Here is a 24,165-nt window from a genome sequence, read left to right on the forward strand (position 1 = left end):
TCTCTGGAGACCGTGGACCTTCTGAAAGTGCCGCGGGTGAATGCCGCAGTTTCGGCAGTCACCAAGAAGACAACAATCTCTGTGGCTGGGGCGGCTGCTTTGAAAGACATGCAGGACCGCAAACTGGAAATTCAGTTGAAGCATTTGATTGAGGTCTCTGCACTCGGCCTGCGCATGGCGGTGAGTGCCAGCATAATACAGCGTGCCTGTCTGTGTTGGGTCCAGAAGGTTGCAGAGGCGGTAGCAGCAGGCGACATTTTGCCCTTGCAAGCGGCCCGCCTTGAGGCGGGAGTGGCTTATGTGGCTGGTGCTCTCTGTGATTTGGTTCGCACCTCTGCGCGTAGTATGGTTTCCTCTGTGGCGGCTCACAGGCTTTTATGGTTACGGAACTGGTTGGTGGACTTGTCCTGTAAGGCACAACTCTGTAATCTCCCCTTCAAGGGAAATCTCCTGTTTGGGGAGGATTTGGACCAGTTGGTGAAGCTATTGGGGGAGACTAAGGGCAATAGGTTGCCAGAAGATAGGAAGCCGAGTAAGAAGGTTTTTCCTTCATGAGCTCATTTTAGGGATTCTCGGCGTTTTCGTTCTGGTAAACCTGTTTCTCCCCCTGAGTCCAGGCAAGGCTCTGGTCATCTGCAGTCCTTTCGTGGAGGTAGTCTGACTCCAGAGATGGTACAGGACAGGGTTCAGGAGGCGGTAAGCCTCCCCAATGAGGCCAGGGGCCTCCAATCCCACATAGAAGCTGTAGGAGGCAGATTATCCAGCTTCTACGAAGAGTGGGAGAAGATTACCTCAGACAGGTGGGTCTTGGAGGTAGTCCGGCATGGTTACACTTCAGATTCTTGTTTCCAGTTCAGGACACCTTTGTTGCGTCTCGTGATTTCTTGCGGCAGGTGAGAGGCCGTCTGGGTGACTGCCAGAAGTTACTTGATCTCAACGCCATTTGTCCATTCCCTCCTGCGGAGCAGGGCCAGGGACGGTACTTGGTGTACTTCGTGGTTCCCAAGAAGGAAGTGTCCTTTCGTCCTATCCTCGACTTGCAGAAGGTGTACCGGTGCCTATGAGTTCCTAAGTTCCGCATGGAAACGCTCCGAACAGTGCTTGCAGCGGTGTGCAAAGAGGAGTTCCTCGCCTCCTTAGATCTAACGGAGGCTTATCTGCACATTCCGATCCGGCAGGACCATCAAAAGATTCCTGAGGTTCAAGGTGCTGGGTTAGTATTTTCAGTTTCGGGCTCTTCCCTTTGGGCTGGCCACGGCTCCTCGCACATTCACCAAGGTAATGGTAATAGTAGCAGCTGCTCCGCGCAAAGAAGGGATCTTGGTGCATCCATATTTGGACAATTGGCTCATCCAGGCGAAGTCTCGGGAGGACTGCGAGAGATCTCGCTAGAGATTGTTGACCACCCTACAGTCTCTTGGTTGGGTCATCAATCTGCAGAAGAGCCATTTGGTGCCCACTCAATGCCTGGTGTACCTAGGTGCGCGGTTCGATACACAAAAGGGCAAGGTCTTCCTGGCGACAGAGTACGGAAGTTACAGACTCAGGTGAAAGGCCTTCTTCACCTGACAGTGCCAACAGCCTGGGATTATCTCCAAGTCTTGGGCTCCATGGCGTCCACATTAGAGCTGGTGCCTTGGGCTTTTGCACACTTGAGACCTTTACAGCGTGCGCTGTTGTCCAGAGCTGATCCATATTCCGTTGCCCCTTCTTCAGGAACCCAGACGCAGTCTCTCTTGGTGGCTGTTGCATTGCAACCTGGAGAAAGGAGTGGAGTTGGACTTCCCTGTTTGGGTGGTCCTGTCTACGGATGCCAGCCTCTCCGGACGGGGAGCGGTGTGTCAAGACAAGATCGCTCAAGACCTGTGGCGAATGTCAGAGAAATCTCAGTCCATCAACAGACTCGAAACCCGGGCGGTTCACTGGGCCCTTCAAGTGTTCCTGCCATTAGTCAGGGGTCAGATGGTGTGTGTCTTGTCCCGACAATGCAACCACAATGGCATATATCAACAGGCAGGGGGGAACCAAGAGCCCTGCGGGGGCGCTGGGAGCGTGACGTTTATTCGCCTGGGCAGAGATTCATCTCCGGGGCATCGCTATGTCACGGGAGTGGAAAACGTGCAAGTGGATTTCCTCAGCCGACAGCGCTTACCCTGGAGAGTGGGAGTTGTCCTCCAAGGTATGGGGAATCACATTTGCGCCAGAGTGGTGCTCTGCAGTTGGACCTGATGGCAACTCGAGCCAACTCAAACGGTTCAGTTTTTCAGTCAGAGGGAACACAGATCAGTGGGTCTCGATGCTTTGGTGTGTCCATGGCCCATGGGATTTATTTTCTGTCTTCCCCCTGTGGCCTGTCATAGGCCACGTTATCGGGTGGGTAGGGTCGCATCAAGGGTCCGTGGTGCTCGTGGCTCCGGAGTGCCCCAGGCGTCCCTGGTTCGCGGATCTGGAACGACTGGCGGAGGACGGTCCTCTTCTTTTAGCTTATCTTCCGCTCCTTCTGCGTCAGGGGCCTATATTCTCGGATCGGGTCTATCACCTCTATCTCGCGGCTTGGCTTTTGAGAGGCGGAGATTGTCTGAAAGGGTATTCTGTGTCTGTAATTTCTACTCTTCTTCAGGCTAGGAGACTTGCTACGTCGATGGTGTTTGGCAGGTGTTTGAAGGCTGATGCTTGCAGAGGAACCTGAGCCCCGTGGCTGTGGGGGTGTCCCAGATTTTGGATTTCCTGCAGCAGGGGTTAGCTAAGGGCTTAACCTTTAACTCGCTTTGGGAGCCCTCCGAGATGTTGCTCAGTGTCAGAAGCTGACGACGCTTCTGGATATCATCAGGTTTTTTACAGGAGCGAAGCATTTGTGTCCGCTAGTGCAGAAAGCATGCCCGGAGTGGAGCTTAAATTTTGGTACTCCGCGCTCTCTGCGAAGCACTGTTTGAACCGTTGAAGAGGGCGTCATTGAAGGATTTGACTCTGAAGACTGTGATCCTGGTGGCTATCAGTTCGGCATGGAGGATTTCGGAGCTGCAAACCTTATCCTGTAGAGACCCTTTCCTGAGGGACAGGGTATCCTTGTGAATAGTTCCTTCCTTCGTGCCCAAAATGGTCTCTTCTTTCCATGTCAGTCAGATGGTGGAACTTCCAGCTTTTCCGGACTGGTCCCGTGATTCCTCCCGGGAGAGGGAGCTGCATTTGTTGGACGTGCGGCACGTTGGTCTGAAATGATCTGAGTATGTACAGGAAAGGAAAATTGGTTCCTTCCTGCTAATTTTTGTTCCTGTAATACAGCCCACCCCGTTCTGACTCCGAAAGAGAGTCTGTGGAGCTTTTAGTCTTCTGAAGGAATGATTGGATTTCTATTACACAGCAGGGCCGGTGGCTTACCGGTGTATGTTTCGTTGGTTTCGGGCGACCTAGACCTCTGGTTACTTGGGAGGGATCGGTCGCCCCTGGTTGAAGTTTACTTTCAAGGGCTTGGGTACAGGCTGATACTGAGGGACTGCAGGGGGCGCTCTCTCTCTTATGTAGCAGTGTCCAAAGTTTTTTGTCTCTGACTCCATCTGCTGGTAGGGATGCACATCCCACTGGTCTGGAATGATCTGCTGTATTACAGGAACGAAAATTAGCAGGGAAGAACCAATTTTCCTATCCCCAGTCCCTCACTAGTGCTGGGTGAGATAGACACTACCTGACTCCTTTCTTCCTCCCTCAGGTGCAATGCAGTGACCACCCCCTCCTCCCCGGACCCTCCCCAGCGCAGAGGGAAAGATGCACTGATTGTTACCTCATGTTACTAATTCCTCCCTGCAGGTTTAATACATGCCTCACGATCTCCGAATAGAAAATGTCACATAATCCATGCCTCACGATCTCCGAATAGAAAATGTCACATAATCCATGCCTCACGATCTCCGAATAGAAAATGTCACATAATCCATGCCTCACGATCTCCGAACAGAAAATTTCACACCCAAATTTAAAAAAAAACCTAAAAACATGGCTCTTTCAACAGGCCTTTACCTAAACTGTCCCCCTATACTCTCCACCCCGAGTCGCACTTCAATTTACGTAGTATTATAAAGACCAAGTTAAATACTTTCATATGTTATTTAATGCTATTTTTACCAAATTGTTAATGTTACCTTGATGTTAACTTAATATTTTTTGATTCTTTGCTATCAAATATCTCGCCTATGTTCAATTAATCACATTTATATGTTAGACTTATGCGTTCTATGTAACAGCTTTGCCTCTTTTCCGGCCTGCTGCCTGTTCTTTGTAAACCGGTATATAAAAATGTTAAATAAATAAACACAGCAACCTTCTGCCTCCTCCCCAGCCCCGGGTGATTATTTGACATCTCTTCTTCCTTTCTGCAGGTGGGGGAAAATGGAGCTGGAAAGTCCACAATGTTAAGAATCCTGATGGGAGACCTGACCCCTGTCCACGGGATCCGCCATGCACATCGGTAAGCTCATCCCCCTCCTCCCTCTCTCACGCTTTGCACCTCTGAGCCAAGGACAGTGAGTGTGACTTTTGTCTCCTCAGGAACCTGAAGATCGGTTACTTTAGTCAGCACCACGTGGATCAGCTGGATCTCAACATCAGCGCCTTGGAGCTGCTGGCCAAGCGCTTCCCCGGTGAGTGCAGCCTGGGGCACGGAGGCCAGGGAAAAGGGAACGGGCCTTCCTGCAGCACTTCAGCCCCTTCTTACTGACCCCTCCCCCTTGTTTTCTCGATCCCTCTCTCTCCACGCATCCTGGAGCACGAGCTGCTGCCTTCGGCCAAGGCCTGACACCTTCTCTCTTTCTTTCTGACTCCCAGGGAAGACTGAGGAGGAGTATCGGCACCAGCTGGGTAGTTTTGGTATCTCCGGGGAGCTGGCAGTTCGACCCACGGCTAGTTTGTCTGGCGGACAGAAGAGCCGTGTGGCCTTTGCGCAGATGACAATGTCGTGGTGAGTCTCAGGCAGGGGTCTGGGGGTCGGCTGAAATGTGGGAGAAGGGAGGGCATTAACTTCCCACCCTCCACCATCTTGGGTCTGCTGCTCAAACAAGACTTTAGAGCTCAGCTCTGCTGCAGTGAGGGATGTGGATGGAGCCGTCTCCTGCAAGTGAGAGATGTGAAGGCTCCTGGAGACTTGAGGCCTCTGGGAATTAGGTGGGAGGGTGGGGAGAGGGGAGGAAGTTCTCTTGCAAGGGATGGTAGATAAAGCATTCTCATTGATGAGGGAAAGGTAAGGCTGACTGCATCCTATTTTAGCTGCGGATCGCAGAGCAAAGCATATCTACATTAATCAAATTGGGTGGCACCCCTGGCCTCTGCAGAGAGGACTTTGGGGGGGAGCTTTCAGTATCTTCCTGGTCGTCTTTTGGCCACCTGTCTCTTCGGGATTTAAAAAATAAAGGGGATGTGGCAGAAGCCTACAGTGGAGTAAAGCTCAAGTGGCTTTTGCAACGTTGTCACTGCAGGAGTTTCCAGGGCTCTGCCTGCTGCCATTCAGTTCCCACTCTCTGGTGCTCATACTGCAGCCGGGCAGCGGGATTACCCCTGCTCAGAGAGGAGCCGCTGCACGTTTGAGAGCCACCTCGATGCATCTCGTTTCTGTGAGGTGCTGCGAGCAGAGTTTCGGGCATCTGGGGTCCTGGTCAGGTCTGACAGCATGGGACTCGCTGCCCAGCTCTGGAACCCGTTACTGATCTCTCTCTCCTCTTCCTCTTCCAGCCCCAATTTTTACATCCTGGATGAACCCACCAATCATCTGGACATGGAGACTATAGAGGCATTGGGCAAAGCACTGAATAAATTTCGGGTATGAGCTACTTTGCTTTTGTGGGTAGGGGCTGTCAAAAACTCTTCTACGATCTGCTTAGTGAGTATCGTCTGTTTTAGGGGAGCCTGGGGCGCAAGGCTGGCAGTGTCCTCCCGCTGGGGCCCCTAACTTGTTTTACCGTTGGGTTTCTTTTGCTTCTCTCTCAGGGTGGCGTTATCCTGGTGTCTCACGACGAGCGTTTCATTCGCCTGGTGTGCCGGGAGCTCTGGGTGTGTGAGAGTGCCTCCGTGACCCGCATCGAGGGTGGCTTTGATGAATACCGTGACATGCTCCATGAGCAGTTTCGCAAAGAAGGGTTTTTATAAAGAAGATCTCGTGACAGAGCCGGAACTCGACCTTTTATTCCTATTTAAATGCGTGGCTCGTGAAGGGAAGATGGCCCAGGGAGAGCTGTGCACATGGAGAAAAGGGGGTGGGCCGACACCCCCAGCAGGTGGAAGGCAGCTCAGCCACCGAAAGCCTGTAGCAGGTTCCACCCTGGAGCTGGCAGTCCGGGACAGATACTGCTGGTAGTGGTTTTCTAGCTCGGCGGGGGCTGGAAGACTGAAGCCGTGGACTGAGTCCTGCTGCAGACCACATCCTGGGGTGGAAGTGATGTACCAGTCTCGGATTTGAGGGGATAGGAAGATCACGGAGAGTTCTCTGGTAGAAGTCCTAATTCTCTATAATGCAGCATCCATCTCTAACAGGATTCTTCATTAATGAAATTTAAGAAAAGAACGAGCTGGCTAGAAGCAGTGGGGCTGTGCAGTGTGGGGTGGAAGGGGAGGCAGCTCGCACATCTCCAGGTCTGGCTCATGAGCTGGATGGATGCAAGCAACTGTTATCTCTACGATCTTATTTCTTTTTTTTTTTTTTTTTAATTTTTAATTTTGCATTTTCAGAATATGATACAATATCCACGATCTTATTTCTAAGGCAGAAGGTGCCCTTTCTCCCACCCCAACTGCAAAAGCCTTATACTGTACAGAGAGAGCACACAGCCAGGTGTGAAAATTAAATTGAAATGATTAACCCACCAGCTATCACTGTTCAGAAAAAAGTTGCACTTGTAAATAAAACCCTGTGAGAAGTTTGGGTGTCGAGTCTTTTTCTTGGCTGGACGGAGACAGTAATGCAGGGGCGTTGCCCTGAATGTCACTCTCATCCCTGCTCTTTGCCTTAGGGAATGGCAGCCAATGCTTCATTAGAACTGTTAAAGGAAAATTGGTTCCTCCCTGCTAATTTTCATTCCTGTAGTACCACAGATCAGTCCAGACTCCTGGGTTTTGCCTTCTCTCCAGCAGATGGAGACAGAGAAGTTTTAATGGACTCCGTCCTCTACCCCTGAGGTGCCACCTAGAGTCTGCCAGTATTCCACTGTACCCAAGCAGAGAAAAGTAAACGAGTACAACCAAAATTCTCTCCCCCCCCCCCCTCCTCATAGAGCAGAGGGAATGAAAAACTGGTAACATGAACGAAAACATGCCCATTCTCCTACCCTTTGAAGGTGGGCGCACAATATCAAACTGCATTGAATAAATCTGCAGAATATGAACATCAACCGGCCAAGCGGACTCTCCATTTCCCCATGGGTGGAACTCTGGACTGATCCATGGTACGGGCGACAAAACAGGATTAGCAGCCAGGTGTCCAAATAGTATCCTTTATTGGGTAGTAACACGAGTATATGAACAATGCCCAACTCTGGCCGAGTTTCGCCCTCTTACAATGGGGCTACGTCAGGGGCTCAACTTGAGTCGTGTTATGATGAAAATCCAAGTCTTAAAAAAGACTGTGCAACAAAGGTTATTGGAAAGGCTGGTTAAACTCTTAATGACAGCGGTAGCTCAGTTTCTCATTTCATAATCAAAACTTTTAAAAGTTAGCCGCGGCTTTTTTGTTTGTTTTGTTCTGAGTCAACAAGGGAAAGCCATACTGCCGCCCGTGTTTGCTTTTATAACTACACCAAAGAATATCGGCATATTTGCAACCCTTGTATTGATTATGAAATGAGAAACTGAGGTACCGCTGTCATTAAGAGTTTAACCAGCCTTTCCAATAACCTTTGTTGCACAGTCTTTTTTAAGACTTGGATTTTCATCATAACACGACTCAAGTTGAGCCCCTGACGTAGCCCCATTGTAAGAGGGCGAAACTCGGCTAGAGTTGGGCATTGTTCATATACTCGTGTTACTACCCAATAAAGGATACTATTTGGACATCTGGCTGCTAATCCTGTTTTGTCGCCCTCACGGCTTTGTTAGACAGCCTTCCTTGCTGTTTCTTCAGTCCGTCACTGATCCATGGTACTACATGGATCAGTCCAGAGTAGTACCATGTAGTAATGAAAATTAGCAGGTAAGGACCAATTTTCCTTTCCCTGTATGTACCCGGATCAGTCCAGACTCCTGGGATGTACCAAAGCTTCCCTAACCAGGGTGAGACTGAGAGTCCCGCTCGGAGAACACTGGCCCCGAAGGATCCAGGCTCTGGGGCCTGGACCTCTAGACGGTAATACCTAGCAAACGTGTGCGGAGATTTCCACGTAGCTGCTTGACAAATCTCCTGTGGTGACACCTGCTGACATTCCGCCCACAAAGTCACCTGCGATCTAGTAGAATGAGCCCGGAGACCGACCGGAATCGGATGGCCCTGAATTAGGTAAGCCGAAGCAATAGATTCCTTCAGCCAGCATGCAATGGTGGTCCTTGAAGCTTTCTGACCCTTCCTGGGACCACTCTATAGGACAAACTGATGGTCCGAAAGATGGAAACCATTCGTGACCTCCAAATAACGTATTAGCACACGTCTGACGTCCAACTGTCTTAACTCCCTAGACTCGGAAGTAGAAAGATCTAGGCCTGCCAAGGATGGGAGCGCCACTGTCTGATTCAAAATGAAAAGAGGACACTACTTTCAAGAAGAAAGGAGGGAACCGTTCATAAAGAAACTTTTTTGTTAGAAATCCTTAAGAAGGGCTCCTGACAAGATAAGCCTTGTAGCTCCGAAATGAGCCACGCCAATATGATAGCCACAAGGAAAACGACTTTCAACATCAGATATTTCAAGGTCGCTTGTGTCAGTGGCTCGATAGGCGCATTATAAAAGGGCACAGAGAACCAGGTTGAGCTTCCACAAAGGACAGGGGTTCCGAATCGGAGGACAAAGATGTTTAACGCCATGCAGAAAACAAACCACATCTGGATGAGTCGCTAGAGCGAGGCCCTGTACCTTTCCCCGAAAACTACCAAGGGAACTGAAGGCTAGACCTTTTACTAGACATGTCTGCAGAAAGGCCAGAACATCCGGAAAGTAGCTCCGGACGTACAACAGAATGTCCTTTTGACCAGGGAAGCACCAGAGCATCTACACCACCTGCTCCTGGCTCTCTTTGACGACTGAAAAATTGAGGAGCTTTGGCATTGCGATACGTCGCCAACAGGTCCATCGCTGGCCTGGACCATCTGTTGCACAGGAGACTGAAAGCCTCGTCTGAGAGTTCCCACTCTCCTGGATCCAATTGGTGATGGCTGAGAAAATTGGCCTGCACATTGTCCACTCCGGGAATGTGAGAGGCTGCTATCCTGAACAGGTGCTGTTCTGCCCAGCTGATTAAAAGTTGAGCCTCCGTCGCCATCAGACGACTCCAAGTTCTGCCCCGACGATTGATATAAGCCACCGTCATCGCATTGCCTGAGAGAATCTGCACTGATCTCCCCTCTACTAAGGGAAGGAGGTCCTGTAGCGCCAACCGAACCACTCTGGTCTCCAACCGATTGATCGACCAAGAAGACTCCAACCTCATCCACTGACCTTGCACTGCTGTTCCTCGACAAACCGCTCCCCACCCGGAGAGGCTGATATCGGTGGTTACCACCATCCAGGAGGGAATTTCCAAATCCCTACCCCATCATAATCTGGATATAGCCACCAAAAACTGGACCGTGCCGAATCAGTCATAGCTGGGAGCCTGACTAGAGGAGGATCCAGAAGACTGTGAGGCCCGAAAATGACGATTCCCCCGGAATCTGGACCTCTGAGGAAAAGATCCTCTGAGGAAAAGATCCTCTGCTCCTGGGTCTGTCCTCTGGCAGCTTGTGGACCTTATTCTCTCCTCCAACTGTTGGCTGAAGAGCAGCTTTCTCTTGAAAGGCAAGGAACTCAGCTGAGCTTTCAAGGAGACATCCGTCAACCAATTTCTGAGCCAAAGGAGCCTGCGGGCCGAAACGGCAGAGACGACTGTTCTTCCCGACGTGCACAGATCATACAGTGCACCCGCACTATAAGCCACCGCCACCTCCAAACGACCAGCCTGAGCCGTGTCCGCTTCCGAAAGGGTATCCTGAGCAGCTCCAGCGCATCCTCCGGTAGCAGGTACAACTTATCCATAGCATGGCTGACTTTCAAACCTAGATCCAGTGTCCCACTCCCAGAACAAGAGGTCAGTGACCGACATATGAAAGGGAAAAGAGCGAGCCTGACCTCTTAGACCTATCACGGGATCCACTGCTCCCATATGCAAATCCTCCAGTGGGACTTCAATTCCGAGCTCTTCCAGAATATTCGGGATAAGCGGACCCAATTCATCTCTCCGGAACAAGCGTACCAGCTTGGGATCATCACCGTCCACCGCAGAAGCACCTCCCTGCTTGGGTACCAGGGGCTGACCATCCTGGCTTGTGTCTACCCCCTGAAGATCTTGCGGGGAAGGGTCTCCTCCATCAGATAGATCCAATGAAGATGAATCATCTGAACCTACCATCGATCTGAGAGGGCACTTAGATTTAGTATGCCCCCCCTCCCCCCCACCGGCGGGGACTTGGGATGCTTACGACAGGAGGGAACCTCAGAGACCTTGCCCCTCTTGCGTTTGGACGCTTTCCATGCCTTTAACATCTTGTGAAAAAACTTCAAGTCCGAGGAGAACGATGAAGAAGACCCATCTGAGGCCCTCCTTAGGATCACCATCCGAAGTATCAGCCTGATCCTCCTGTGACCTGCCCCCTCCAGGAGGGCCCCAGTTGTGGGGAGAGAGGTGGCGGGGAACTCCGTGCCTCCATCGTGGCTCTCTCTGCATCCCTGAACCTTTTCAAAATGGCCTCCATCCCTGCACTAAGCAGGAACGGATCAGGCGGCTGAGCTGTAAGCCTCCCAGGTTCCGGGCGCCGCGAAGAACTGCTCCTGGCACGGCGATTCCCCTCAGCGGACCTCCCCGAGGTCCCTTCACCTCTCGAGACACAATCTGCACAGATGCTGGCTCTAGAGAGGCGGGTGCGCACGCTGCCGCACGCGGAGCAGGCCGCACCACAAGGCATAGCCTTGGGCTAAATTTAGCTCCGATTAGCTGAGGTAAGCGCGCCAAAAATAGACCGGGTGGCAGGGGCCTACGCACGAGCCAAAACATAGTGGTAAGGCGGGCAGAGAGGAGCTGGAGAGAATGCTGGACCGGCCGACCAGAAAAAAACTCACTTTTACCTTTTTTTTCCCCCCCCCACAGTGCTCTGAAGGCTGTGCTGAGCTGCCTGCCGTGGGTGAGCGAGCCAGGATCCCCGGTATCACCCGCCGGCTGTAGTAGTCCCCAAGTCTTCAACCCCCTGCTCTTTTGCCTCTGCTACCAGGGGGGATGGTCCCACCAGGACCTGCCAACTCCCTGGGAGGCTCAAAGGAACTTGCTGCGCCTTCTGCCGCTTTTTTCACAATCTCGAGTACATTTTTTTTTTTTTTTTTAAAGAGCCAGAAACCACCTAAGGCGCATCTACTGGCTTGGCCGGCTGGAGTTGGTGATCCTGATCCGCATCCGGTCCCTCACCAGGGGCTGGCGGAGTCGCCTTCATCTACCCCGTCTGTATCTGAACTGTCCACCTGACAGGAAAAGGGCCGGAGAGGGCGTTTGGCCTTGGGGGCTTCTATGCCACTGTGTGACTTGGTACGCTTGTGGAGTGATGAAGCTCCTGGCCCAGCCCCCAGCGACGGCGGGACCTCACGGGGTACTTTAGCACCCTGGCTCTTTGCTGCTTTTTGTGCTTTGAAGGCTTTATGCAGCAACAAAACAATTGGAGGAGAACGAGGAAGAAGACTCATCAGAGTCCTAGATTTGCGCTGCCTGCAAGTCGCGCCTCCCCCCCCCCCCCCCCAGGGGCATTAGGACGTGGCGAAAGAGGTGGCTCTAATCTCTAATATTAAAGATTTCTTCACTAGGAACGATACAGGAGAAGTTTCCTCTCCTATGGTATGGGAATCCTTTAAGGCTTATCTCAGAGGGCTTCTAATATCAAGGGGAACCTTTGTCAAGAAAAGGAATAACCAGGAAGCCCAAACTTTACGGGATGCTATTGTCGCACTGGGGCGTAAACACCAAGCCACAGGTGGAATGAGGATATTGACTCAATTATTATTATTTTTTTTTTAATTTTATGAATTTTTACTATGCATTACAGGAAATAGTAATCTCGACATATGTAATATTATGAAAACTATATAAAGGTAATAAATAAATACAATCACTTTTTTTTTTGTAATCCAATAATATTATCATAGGCAATTCTTACCAAAACAGAAGATAAATTTAAGTCAGGGGTCAGGAACCTTTTTGGCTGAGAGAGCCATAAACGCCACATATTTTAAAATGTAATTCCATGAGAGCCATACAATATGTTTAAAACTAAATACAAGTAAATGTGTGCATTTTATGTAAGATCACACTTTTAAAGTACAATAAGTCTCTGAAAATATTACACCAGGCCTTAAGACACCAATACATCTCCTATTAGGAAAACGGACCAAGTCAGGCTGCTATAGAGTCCTACACAGAAACTACACGCCAGCAGAAAACCTCACCTGAATCACGTGCTGTCCCTCACCTAACATAGAATAAAGAGACCAAAACGCATAACAAGAAGCATGCAGACAAAAACTGAATTGGAAACCGCAACAAGCCAGAGTCTCTGTATGCAGTGTAACAAAGGAAAAAAGAAACATCACACATCCTTATAAAACAAATCAAGAAATATAAAATCATCAGCAGTAAAACTGTACTAACAAAAAGAACATATTTCGAAACAGCTGATGAGTGGAATATCCAATAATTAAAAACTCATATAAAACATTTCCAGATACCAACAAAATATTTCAAAATAGCAGACACAAAGATCCAGTAATGAAAAATAATAAGGATACAAAAATTTTTTTGCTCTGCATACCTGGGAACGTTTGATATCCAGGTGTCCTGAGATTGTTCTGAATTAGCAGGAGGTGGGGTGGTTTGCTTGGAACTTTCTCCTCTCTCAGTCACATACCAGCGCTCTCTCTCACACTGGCTCTCAATGACACACCTATACACACATGCTCTCAGTCACTCACATATACAAATGTTTTTTCTCTCTCACTTATATAGGCTCTTAATTACACATTTACACACATGCTGTCTATCTTTTCACGCTTACACACACACAGGCTTTCAATCACATAAATACATGCTGTCTTTTTCTCTCACACACAGACTCTCATTCACATGCTTACAAACATGTCCTCTCTTTCTCTCATTTACACACAGGCTCTCAATCACATACTCACATGCTCCCTCACCTAAATCAGCTCTCAATCACACACATACACACATGGTCTCTCTCTCTCATTTAAACACATGCTCTCAATCACATACTCACATGCTCCCTCACCTAAATCAGCTCTCAATCACACAGACACACATGGTCTCTCTCTCTCATTTAAACACAGGCTCTCAATCACATACTCACATGCTCCATCACCTAAACCAGCTCTCAATCACACAGACACACATGATCTCTCTCTTACTTATACACACAGGCTCTTAATCATACATACACATGATCTCTCTCACACACAAAGGATCTCAATCATACACACATACTCTTTCAAACAAACAGGTTTTCAATTACAAACTTACACATACAGGTTCCCAATGGTAAACTTACATTCATGCTCTCTCTTTCTCTCATTTACACACAGGCTCTCAATCACATACTCACATGCTCCATCACCTAAATCAGCTCTCAAATCACACACAGACACACATGATCTCTCTCTTACTTATACACACAGGTTCTCAATCATACATACACATGATCTCTCTCACACACAAAGGATCTCAATCATACACACATACTCTTTCACACAAACAGATTTTCAATCACAAACTTACACAAACAGGTTCCCAATGGTAAACTTACATTCATGCTCTCTCTCTCACAGGCAGGATCTCAATCACAGACATACTCTCTTTCACATATACAGGCTCTCAATCATTCACATACATGCAATCTCTCACTCACACACACAGGATCTCAAACACACATGCTTGCTCGCTCATTCATTCACTCTCTCTCTCCCCCTTCCCTTCCCCCCCCGGGAACTCGTGGCAGCAGCAGCCACCTCCCAACGCTAACCTCCTTCATTTTCAGCCCTCGCGGAGGCGAAGGCGGAGTCCCATTGGCCGCGGTTGAAGATTTTCATTTTCCTCCGAGCCGCGCTGCAGTCTTCTTCCCGTCGGACACTAGCGTGCCTGCGCGGGTCTTCCCGCGCAGGCACCCGATGCTCTCCACTTCCTCTTCCGGGCCGCGGGAAGAAGAGAGCACCGGTGTGCTCTCTTCTTCCCGCGGCCCGGAAGAGGAAGTGGAGAGCATCGGGTGCCTGCGCGGGAAGACCCGCGCAGGCACCCGATGACTCCAGCGCTGGCACCCGCCTGACACCCGATGACTCCCGCGCAGGCACCCGGATGACTCCAGTCGGCGTGCTCTCTTCTCCTCCCCCCCGCGGCCCGGAAGAGGAAGTGGTGAGCATCGGGTGCCTGCGCGGGAAGAAGAGACCACGCTAGTGTGGTCTCTTCTTCCCGCGCAGGCACCCGATGCTCTCCACTTCCTCTTCCGGGCCGCGGGGGGGGGGGGGGGGGAGAGAAGAGAGCACGCCGGTGCCGCTGACTCCAGCTGTCCTGCCGCGTTCCGCCCGGGCTGACAGCATTTTAAGCCCGGGCGGCGGAGGACCGGGGAGCAGCTGGGTCAGCGGGGAACCGCGAAGTATGGCGACACTTGTCTGCGAGCCAGATGCAGCCCTCAAAAGAGCCATATCTGGCTCGCGAGCCATGGGTTCCCGACCCCTGATTTAAGTGATAACCTCAATATAGAGCGATTTATATTTAATATATGGAAAACATAAGAAAAATGTACAATTTACTCCTACTTTACTATCTAACTGGAGTTTAATCTACAAGAAGACCCTTAAGATGGTTAGGATCAGTAAAAAGATATTTTTTTCCTTTATAATCTATGGCACACCTGCAGGGGTATTTAAGTAAGAAGAAACCTCCTTTATCTATTACCTCTTTCCTCAGGGCTAGACATTTTTTTTTCTCCGGAGTTGAGTACCCCGAATCACATCCGGAAATATCCAGATTCTCTGTCCATAAAATTCTTTTAATCTATTTCGAAAAAAGAATTTCATTGCATTATCCTTGTCTGAGATGAAAGCAAATTGGATCAATAAAGTCCTTCTATCTGTAACTTGGAGTTCTTCTTGTGATTTCTGTAGTATATCTGAGAGATTAATCGAAGATTCTAATATCTTGTTTTCTGACTTTTCTTGTTCTTTTTATTCTTGTGGAACTACTATCTGTTCTAAAACTTTTTTCCTTGGGCCATCATAAAAGGCTCTAACAATTACTGGATGGCACTATTCTAGAATTTTTAAAATTTGAGATATATAGCTTTTAAATAACACCAAAGGACTTATCTGTCTTATTACAGGTAAATTGGTAACTCTTAAATTTAAAGCTCTTATTGAATTTTCTAGATTTTCAAATCTTTTCTGGTACTCTATTTCTGTTTTTAACTGCTGACTCTGAATTTTTTCTACTTGTGTCATGTGGGATTTTCCATCCCACATGTTTCTTTTTGTTGATAGTCTTAACTTTCCAGAATTTTCCTTTACGGAGTTATTAGTTACCAGAACAGCTTCAGTTAAGTTTGTATTTGCGGAGTCCAATTTTGCTATATAATTCCACAAGGATTCTAATGTTATATTTGCTGGTTTTTGAATAGCCACTTTAATAGTGCTAGGTTTCAAGGCTGGCACTAAACCTTGCTGTTTAAGTTTTCTAGATTGATCATACTTCAGAATGCTTTGACTCAATTATCTAAAGCGAGGGAAGACCTCTTGAAGTTAGAATCTGCGAATATGGCACACTGGCTGCAAATGCCAAAGCAATCTTATTTTGAGGGGGGTAACAAAGCTGGGAAAATACTAGCCAATAAACTAAAAATGATTCAATATCAAATACCATCTCTAAAATGAAAGGGGCTAGAGATAAAATCTTAGCTAACAATATGGACATCCGGAATAGATTTCTTGACTTCTATGCCACAATTATATAGCCCTAATGGTTCCATTCAGCAAGTCAACGTGGAAGCATATTTAGACTCACTCATTGTGCCGATTTTTAAATGATGAGGTGAGATTGGAGCTGGAAGCAGAGATCACTACGCTGGAAATTTTATATACTATTAAATCCCTTAAATTGGGGAAATCTCCAGGACCAGATGGCCTTACTGCCAAATTTTATAAACAATTCAGCCCTTATTTGGTGGCACACTTACAGAAAGTCTATAACTCCTTAAGAGAAGAGGGTTCATTAGTTGGGGCTGCCAATTTAGCAGGTATTATGGTACTACCAAAACCTGGATGGGACCCCACCCTCTGTAGATCATAGCGGCCAATCTCGTTGATAAATCTTGATCTAAAAATTTTGGCAAAAATTCTCGCTGGTCGCATAAATAAATATATCACACAGCTCATACATCAGGACCAAGCAGGTTTTATACCAGGGAGATTAGCAGGGGATAATATCTGTAAACTCTTAAATCTGATGTGGGTAGTGCATTCTAGCAAGGCGGAAGCCCTCTTTCTCTCTATCGATACCAAAAAGGCATTCGATTTTTGTTTGGGGTATTATAACAAATGATTTGGACTCTGCTTTCGTAGTTGGCTTAATAAATTATATGACAAACCTAGAGCATGCTTAAAAATAAATGGGGGATACTCTAATCATTTCACTGTTGGGAGAGGGACCAGAAAAGGGTGTCCGTTATCTCCAACCCTATTTGCCCTTTTCTTGGAGCCATTGGCTATTAGCATTTGTTGGAATAATCAGATACAGGTCTTTATGGTGGGAGAAGAATCATACAAACTTTGTCTATTTGCTGATGACATTATCTTTACAGTTAGATCCCCAGACCCATCCCTAATAGGAATAGAGATGGAAATAAAGAAATTCAGTGATGCATCAGGATTCAAAGTAAACTAGGAGAAATCAGAGATTCTCAACATTACGTGCCCCCAGGCCACCGCAGATACTCTGCGCCTTGCTCACCCTTTCAGAGGGGTTACTCAAAAAATTAAGTATTTGGGTGTACAATTCTCGAATCACCCTAGTGATTTATTTAAATTGAATTATACACCTTTGATACAAAAAATCTTCCGGGATCTAGATATATGGACAAGATTGCCTTTGTCATGGCTAGGGCGAATAGCCACTATTAAAATGAATGTGCTTCCAAAATTGCTTTACTTATTCCAATCCCTTCCTATACTGTTACCCAATAATATGCTTCAAGGATGGCAGCGGTAAATCTTTAGCTTCATTTGGAAGCGTAGACCGCCTAGGGTTAGTAGACAAGTATTATATCTATCAAAATTAGAGGGCGGGCTCGGGGTTCGGAATTTACACTGGTATAATGCAGCTTCCCGGTTGCGGCCTCTTGTAGTGTGGCATGACGTGAGAGAACCTAACCACTGGGTCCAAATGGAACAACACTACATGACAGGTATGCCACTAGCTGCTATACCATGCCAACCAAGAAAAGCATGGAGGGATTTCCCTGATATGCTATCCACTACTAGAACCACGATGCAGACATGGGACAGATGGAAGAAGAGAATAGTGGGTGGAAAGGAATATTGTTATTTTACTGATCTTTTTCATAGTAAGACCTTTGTACCGTGTCTCCCTCTTCGGACATTCTCGACATGGAAGCTAGCGGATTGACCTGTTTAGAGTACATTCGGGATGGAAGTAAATTAATCCCATTTTCATCCTTGTGTAGAGATTATGGACTATCTAATCGTGAAGCCATGGCTTATAATCAATTGTCCCATTGTTATAGGAGTTTAAACCTATCTACTATATTGAATTCAGGCAAAACCCTGTTTGAGGGGTTCTGCTCTGCCCCCTATGTGACCAAAAAGTTAATATGTAAAATATATAAAGTGCTCAATGCCCCACTACCTTCACCGCCTTCCTTTATTAAACAGTGGTCACACAACTTACCTTTCGAAATAGAGTCGGAGACCTGGTCCAATATTTATCTTCAAATTAGTACAGCTTTGGTCTCCTCAAATATAGTTGAGAATGGATACAAGATACTTTACCGGTGGTACTTCACACCTGAGAGACTATGTAAGATGTCAGCTGTTAAGACCGGTTACTGTTGGAGAGGGTGCGGGAAGATAGGGCCCTTCCCACATATGTGGTGGTCATGGGACTGTATTGTACCGTTGTGGACTCGCTTGCAAGCTTGTCCGTCATACTAGATGAAAAATTGAGTTTTCTATGGACTTTGCATTACTACACAACACGAAGGGCCAAGACACGATGGCAACGCACCAGTTTTGTCTACAGCCCTGTATAGCCACGCAAATGGAGATCGCCAGCTCTTGGAAATTGCCTCAAGGTCCACAGTTCTCGGCTGTCTTGCGAAGATTGGATAATATATGCACCAATGTACAAAATTACAGTGGCTAAGTGGCAAAATCTTCAACCTTTTCATCAAACATGGGATGCATATTTGAGATGGTTAAGACTATATGTTGGAGTGTGTGAGTTTGAGACTTTTGACTATCTAAGACATTATACCAGATAACCCTATATGGTTGGCTAGGGGGGGGGAGGGTTCAACCTTGGGAATAAACATGTAAGCTATGGTGATGTTTTGTTTGCAACTCAACTGTATTGTAATGTTGCGTTAATCACCAATAAAAACATATAAAAAAAATTATGCAAATGATTTGTGAGCAGAAATCTGCACATGTACGGAAAAATTTTCGTACCTAAGCGTGGTACAGGGTCTATGGACTAAGCGGCTGCATCCACACTCAAAACCCATGCCGATTAATCCGCACATAAAAGTGAGTGAGCGAGCGAGCCTCCCTATTAAGTGAAAGTATGACCCTGGAAAGTATTTTTAATATTTCAAATACCTGTGCTGCAGAAAACATAGTCTTGTTGCTCTTCTGGCCGTGTATCTGCCTACCTTGGTGCCTAGCTTACCTTGCTCTTTGGCCACTGAGCTAGGCGCTTACTTGGTCTAGCTACTATTGCCACTTGGGCATGACCAAGTAAGCGCCTACCTCAGTGCCCGAGCGGCAAGACTAGCTAGGTGCCTTTCTGGGTGCCCGACGGCATACATTCCCAACCAAGTAAGTGGCTAGCTTAGCGCTCGAATGGCAATAGTAGCTAGGTGCTTTAGTTGGTCGTGAACGTGTGCCGGGCGTCTAGCTAAGCTGGCCACTCAGACACTGAGGGGTAGATTTTCAAAGGGCTAGGCGTGTAACCCCCGAAAACCTACCCCAAACCCCCCATGCGTAGGCTCTGCGGCGTGCGCAAGTCCCGGGGCTTTCCTGGGGGAGGGGCGTGTTGTGGCGGCATGTCATTTGGGGGCAGGGCCATGGGCGTGGTTTCGGCCCGGGGGCGTTGCCAAGGCCTCCAAAACAGCTCCTGGGCCGGGGAATCGCGGCTGGCGCGCGCGAGTTGCAGGCGTAACTTTTAAAACAAAGGTAGGGGGTGTAGATAGGGCTGGGGGGGGTGGAGGGAACGGGCAGCGCGCGCAGGGCTCGGTGCGCGCAAGGTGCACAAAATCCAACGTACTTTTGTTTGCGCCTGGTGCACGAACAAAAATACGCACTCGCGCTTTTTTATAAAATGTACCCGAGATTGGCGCTCAGCTAGGATGCTCGGACGCCGACATAGACCCTCTGAGTTGGCACTGACACTTAGCTCGTATCCTGACCATAGCGGTAAAAAACTTGCATTAAAAAACCCACACTAGCGTGGCTCCCTGCATTGCCTATGATTAGCTAATCACCTCCTTTGCATGCCGTGAGCATATATTCACGCAGCAAAAACCGCAGGTCCGTAAGCGCTTTTTTCTCATGCTCAAAACCCTTATTACATCCCTGTATAGGACTTTGTGCGGGAAAACGCGTGTACAAACACATGGCAGTTTCAGCGCACCTTATTACATCAGCCCCTATATAAGGTACCCACAGTTGCCAGTGCAAGTCAGAACAAAATCAAAGCCATAAAGTTGAAGGAATTGTCTGTAGGCCTCCGGGACAGAATTGTGTTGAGGCACACAGATCTAGAGAAGGGTATAAAAAAATTGTTGCAGCATTGAAAGTTCCAAAGAGCACAGTGGCCTCCATTCTTAAATAGAAGTTTGGGACCACCAGGACTCTTCCTATAGGAGATGCTGGGTACTGGGTGCCCTTCGTCTTTCAATCTGACCAGCATCTCCATGTATACAGAAAGTGATCCTTGTTTTATAGATAACATTCAATACAGGGTAGAAGGTTCTAGAGACTTGCATGACTGCCCAAAGGATCATTTACATAAGTTGTGATGTCAACTGCATGATTAAATCATCGCTAACTATCCTGATTGGCTTCCCAGGATGTGTAGCCCATTTCCCATGACTTTCTTTGTTCTGGTAAACTGTTACTGGTCAAGACAATCAACACGTCTGTAACTGTGTGGATTACAAACTCCTGAGAATAGTGCCTGAAGTTCCCCTGTGGTGACTCTATGAATAGACATCACCTGTCTGGTGCCAGCTTGCCTCCACAGATATCCAGGGACATTCTGTAAGTCACTCCGAGTCCATTCAGCCCAGGCAGGCCAACGACACGCAGAGGGTTCTGGGGATTTCCTTCTCCATTTTGGTCTTCTGTGTTCAGGCATACTTCTCACTAGCCACCTGCCCAAACTTAGCGATCGGGGGAGAATGGCCTTGATCAGGGTGTTAACCAAGAACCCGATGGTCACCTGGATTGAGCTCTAGAGTTCTGCTATGGAGATAGGAGAAACTTCCAGAAGGATAACCATTTCTACAGCACTCCACCAATGGAGAAATTACCTGATAATTTCGTTTTCCTTAGAGTAGACAGATGGACTCAGGACCAATGGGTATAGTGTGCTCCTGATAGCTGTTGGAGACGGATCAGATTTCAATCTGACGTCAGCCCTAGTACGTATACTCTGCGAGACGCCATGCTCTTCAGTATTCTCTTCGAAAAGCAATTGCAGATATATATGTGACTGAATAACTTGATTAACTTGAACTGGTTGATGTGGTTACAGCTGGAGACCGCCAGTGCACTCAACCGAAAAAACGCCGACACGCGGTAGGTATGGTGTCTTAGAGGAAAGCTTGGCTTACCCGTGTTTGTCTTGTTCTCGGGGATTGTCCCCCAAGGTTTCCGTGATTGGCGGCAGCCGTGGGTGGGATGCTGAGTCCATCTGTCTACACTAAGGAAAACTAAATTATCAGGTAAATAATTTCTCCATTTCCTAGCGTATAGCAGATGGAGTCAGGACCAATGGGATGTACAAAAGCTACTCCAAAACCGGGTGGGAGGCTGCCCGTGGCCCACTTAGTACTGCCCTTGCGAATGCTGTGTCCTCCCGAGCCTGAACATCCAGGCGATAGAACCTAGAGATTGTATGAATGGAGGACCATGTCGCCGCCCTACAGATCTCGGCGGGTGACAGCATCTTGGTTTCTGCCCAAGACACTGCCTGGGCTCTAGTGGAATTGGCCTTGACTTGTAGAGGTGGAGGCTTGCCTGCCTCTACGTAGGCCGCCTTGATAACTTCTTTGATCTAGCGGGCTAGGGTTCTCCGTGAGGCTGCTTCCCCTTGTTTCTTCCCACTGTGAAGGACGAAGAGGTGGTCCGTCTTTCGTACGGATTCCAGGTATCTGATTAGGAATCTGCCGACGTTAAGATGGCGAAGGTGGTGAGATTCCTCTGAGTCCTTATGCTCGTCTGGTGATGGTAGCGAGATGGTTTGGTTTAGATGGAAGTGAGAAACCACTTTTAGTAGGAAGGAATGGACCGTACATAGCTGTATGGATCCCAGTGTGAACCTGAGGAACGGTTCTCGACAGGATAGTGCTTGGAGCTCGGAGATGGGACGGGCCGAACAGACTGCCACTAGAAATGCAGTCTTCAAAGTTAGTAGTTGGAGGGACAGGCTGTGGGTGGGTCTGAAGGAGGCTCCTGCTAGGAAATCTAAGACTAGATTGAGTTTCCATAAGGGTACTGGCCACTTTAGGGGTGGTCTGATCTGCTTGACCCCTTTCAGGAAGCAGGAGACGTCCTCCAACCTTGGCTCTGTAGCAGGCCAATGCGGCCACCTGTACTTTGATGGAGACAGCCCCTTCTGTAGGCCGCTCTGCAGGAATTCCAGAATTGTGGGGATTTTGACTGTCCGCGGGAGGATGTTGCGGTCTTCACACCAGGCTTCGAATATTCTCCATATTCGTATGTAGGTTAGAAATGTGGAGAACTTGCATGCTCGGAGCTGAGTGTCAATCACTGCCCCCAAGTATCCTCTCTTCTTAAGGCGTGTCCTCTCAATGGCCAGACCATAAGAGAAAATAAAGTTTGGTCTTCGTGGAGGATCAGGCCTTGTTGGAGCAGATCCCTGTGTGGAGGTAGAGGGCTCCCTGTCAGTAGTCTTTGCATGTCTGCGTACCATGGCCTTCTTGGCCAGTCCGGGGTCACTAGAAGTACTGGTTCCCTGTGGTGTTCTATCCTGCGGATGATCCCACCCAGTAGCGGCCAGAGGGAAGGCATATAGCAGGACTTCCTGTGGCCAGACATGGACAAGGGCATCGATCCCTTGGGATTGTGGGTCCCGTCTGCGACTGAAGAAGTTGGGAACTTGGGTGCTGGACCGGGTTGCCAGGAGGTCCATGGCCGGTGTTCCCCAGCGGTTTACTATCAACTGGAAGGCTGTGGCCGACAGCCTCCATTCCCCTGGGTCTAGACTTTCTCTGATAAGGTAGTCCGCAGTGATGTTGTCTTTTCCCGTGATGTGGGTGACGGAGATCTCTTGTAGGTTTGATTCTGCCCACTTCATTAGGGGTTCTATTTCCAGGGATACCTGTTGGCTTCTGGTTCTTCCCTGTTGGTTGATATAGGCCACTGTTGTGGCGTTGTCTGACATGACTCTGACCGATTCATCCCGGAGTCTGTGACTGAACCGCAGGCAGGCTAGCCTGACTGCCCATGCTTCCAGTCGGTTGATGTTCCATCCCCACTCTTCCTTGTCCCATTGCCCCTGGGTGGTCAGTTCTTGGCAGTGGGCTCCCCACCCTCGTAGACTCACATCCGTGGTGAGCAGGATCCAGGTTGGTGGGGATAGCCTTACTCCCTTGCTCAGGTGGTCTTCTTGTAGCCACCATTGTAGCTGGGTTCGAACTTCCACCGGGAGCTGTAGTCGGGAGTAGTTCTGGGACATCGGATTCCATCGTGACAGCAGGGAACGCTGTAGGGGCCGCATCTGCGCTCTTGCCCATGGGACCACTTCCAGTGTGGATGACATGAGGCTGAGGTAGTCCCACCCCTTGGGGTGAGGACTGATTAACAGGTTTTGCAACTGGTTCATTAGCTTTGTTCTCCTTGTAGAGTCAGAATAACCTTGTCGTCTGGTGTCGAGCCTGACTCCCAGGTATTCCAGAGATTGGGAGGGCTGCACACAGCTCTTGTTTGTGTTGACCACCCACGCGAGGTTCTCCAGTAGAGTTTTGACTCTGTTGGTTGCCTGATGGCTTTCCTCTGGGGATTTTGCTCTGATCAGCCAATCTTCCAGATATGGGTGTAGGAGGATTCCTTCTTTCCTCAGTGTCGCCGCCACTACAACCATGATTTTGGTGAATGTTCGGGGAGCTGTGGCTAGCCTGAAGGGTAGTGCCCGGAACTGGCAGTGGTGGTCCAAGGTCGCAAAGCGTAGAAAACGCTGATGCTCGTGGTGGACCGGGATGTGCAGGTAGGCTTCTGACAGATCCAGGGATGTGAGGAATTCTCCCGGGTGTATCGCTCTGACAGAGAATAGGGTTTCCATGCGGAAGCGAGGGACCTTCAGGTAACGGCTGACAGACTTGAGATCCAGGATGGGTCGGAACATACCCTTTTTCTTGGGAACAATAAAATAGATGGAGTAGAGCCCAGTATTTTGTTGTTGCATGTGCACCGGAGTTATGGCCTTT

At 48.5% G+C, this 24,165-nt stretch overlaps 1 protein-coding gene across 2 annotated transcripts in view; it reads left to right on the top strand.

The window, feature by feature from the left end:
* Window positions 1-6,899, top strand: part of ABCF3 (ATP binding cassette subfamily F member 3) — a 67,472-nt gene extending 60,573 nt beyond the window's left edge. The window contains exons 17-21 of one of the 2 annotated variants that reach the window (XM_029586479.1): window positions 4,374-4,462; window positions 4,543-4,634; window positions 4,819-4,951; window positions 5,719-5,806; window positions 5,974-6,899. In XM_029586479.1, the coding sequence (XP_029442339.1) occupies window positions 4,374-4,462; window positions 4,543-4,634; window positions 4,819-4,951; window positions 5,719-5,806; window positions 5,974-6,132 (561 nt within the window). In that variant the 3' untranslated portion in view covers window positions 6,133-6,899. The remainder of the gene's footprint in view (window positions 1-4,373; window positions 4,463-4,542; window positions 4,635-4,818; window positions 4,952-5,718; window positions 5,807-5,973) is intronic. The other variant, XM_029586480.1, reaches the window with a different exon arrangement.
* Window positions 6,900-24,165: the final 17,266 nt, after the last annotated feature.

This window comes from Rhinatrema bivittatum, unplaced genomic scaffold, assembly GCF_901001135.1.
Source record: "Rhinatrema bivittatum unplaced genomic scaffold, aRhiBiv1.1, whole genome shotgun sequence".
Lineage (NCBI taxonomy): Eukaryota > Metazoa > Chordata > Amphibia > Gymnophiona > Rhinatrematidae > Rhinatrema > Rhinatrema bivittatum.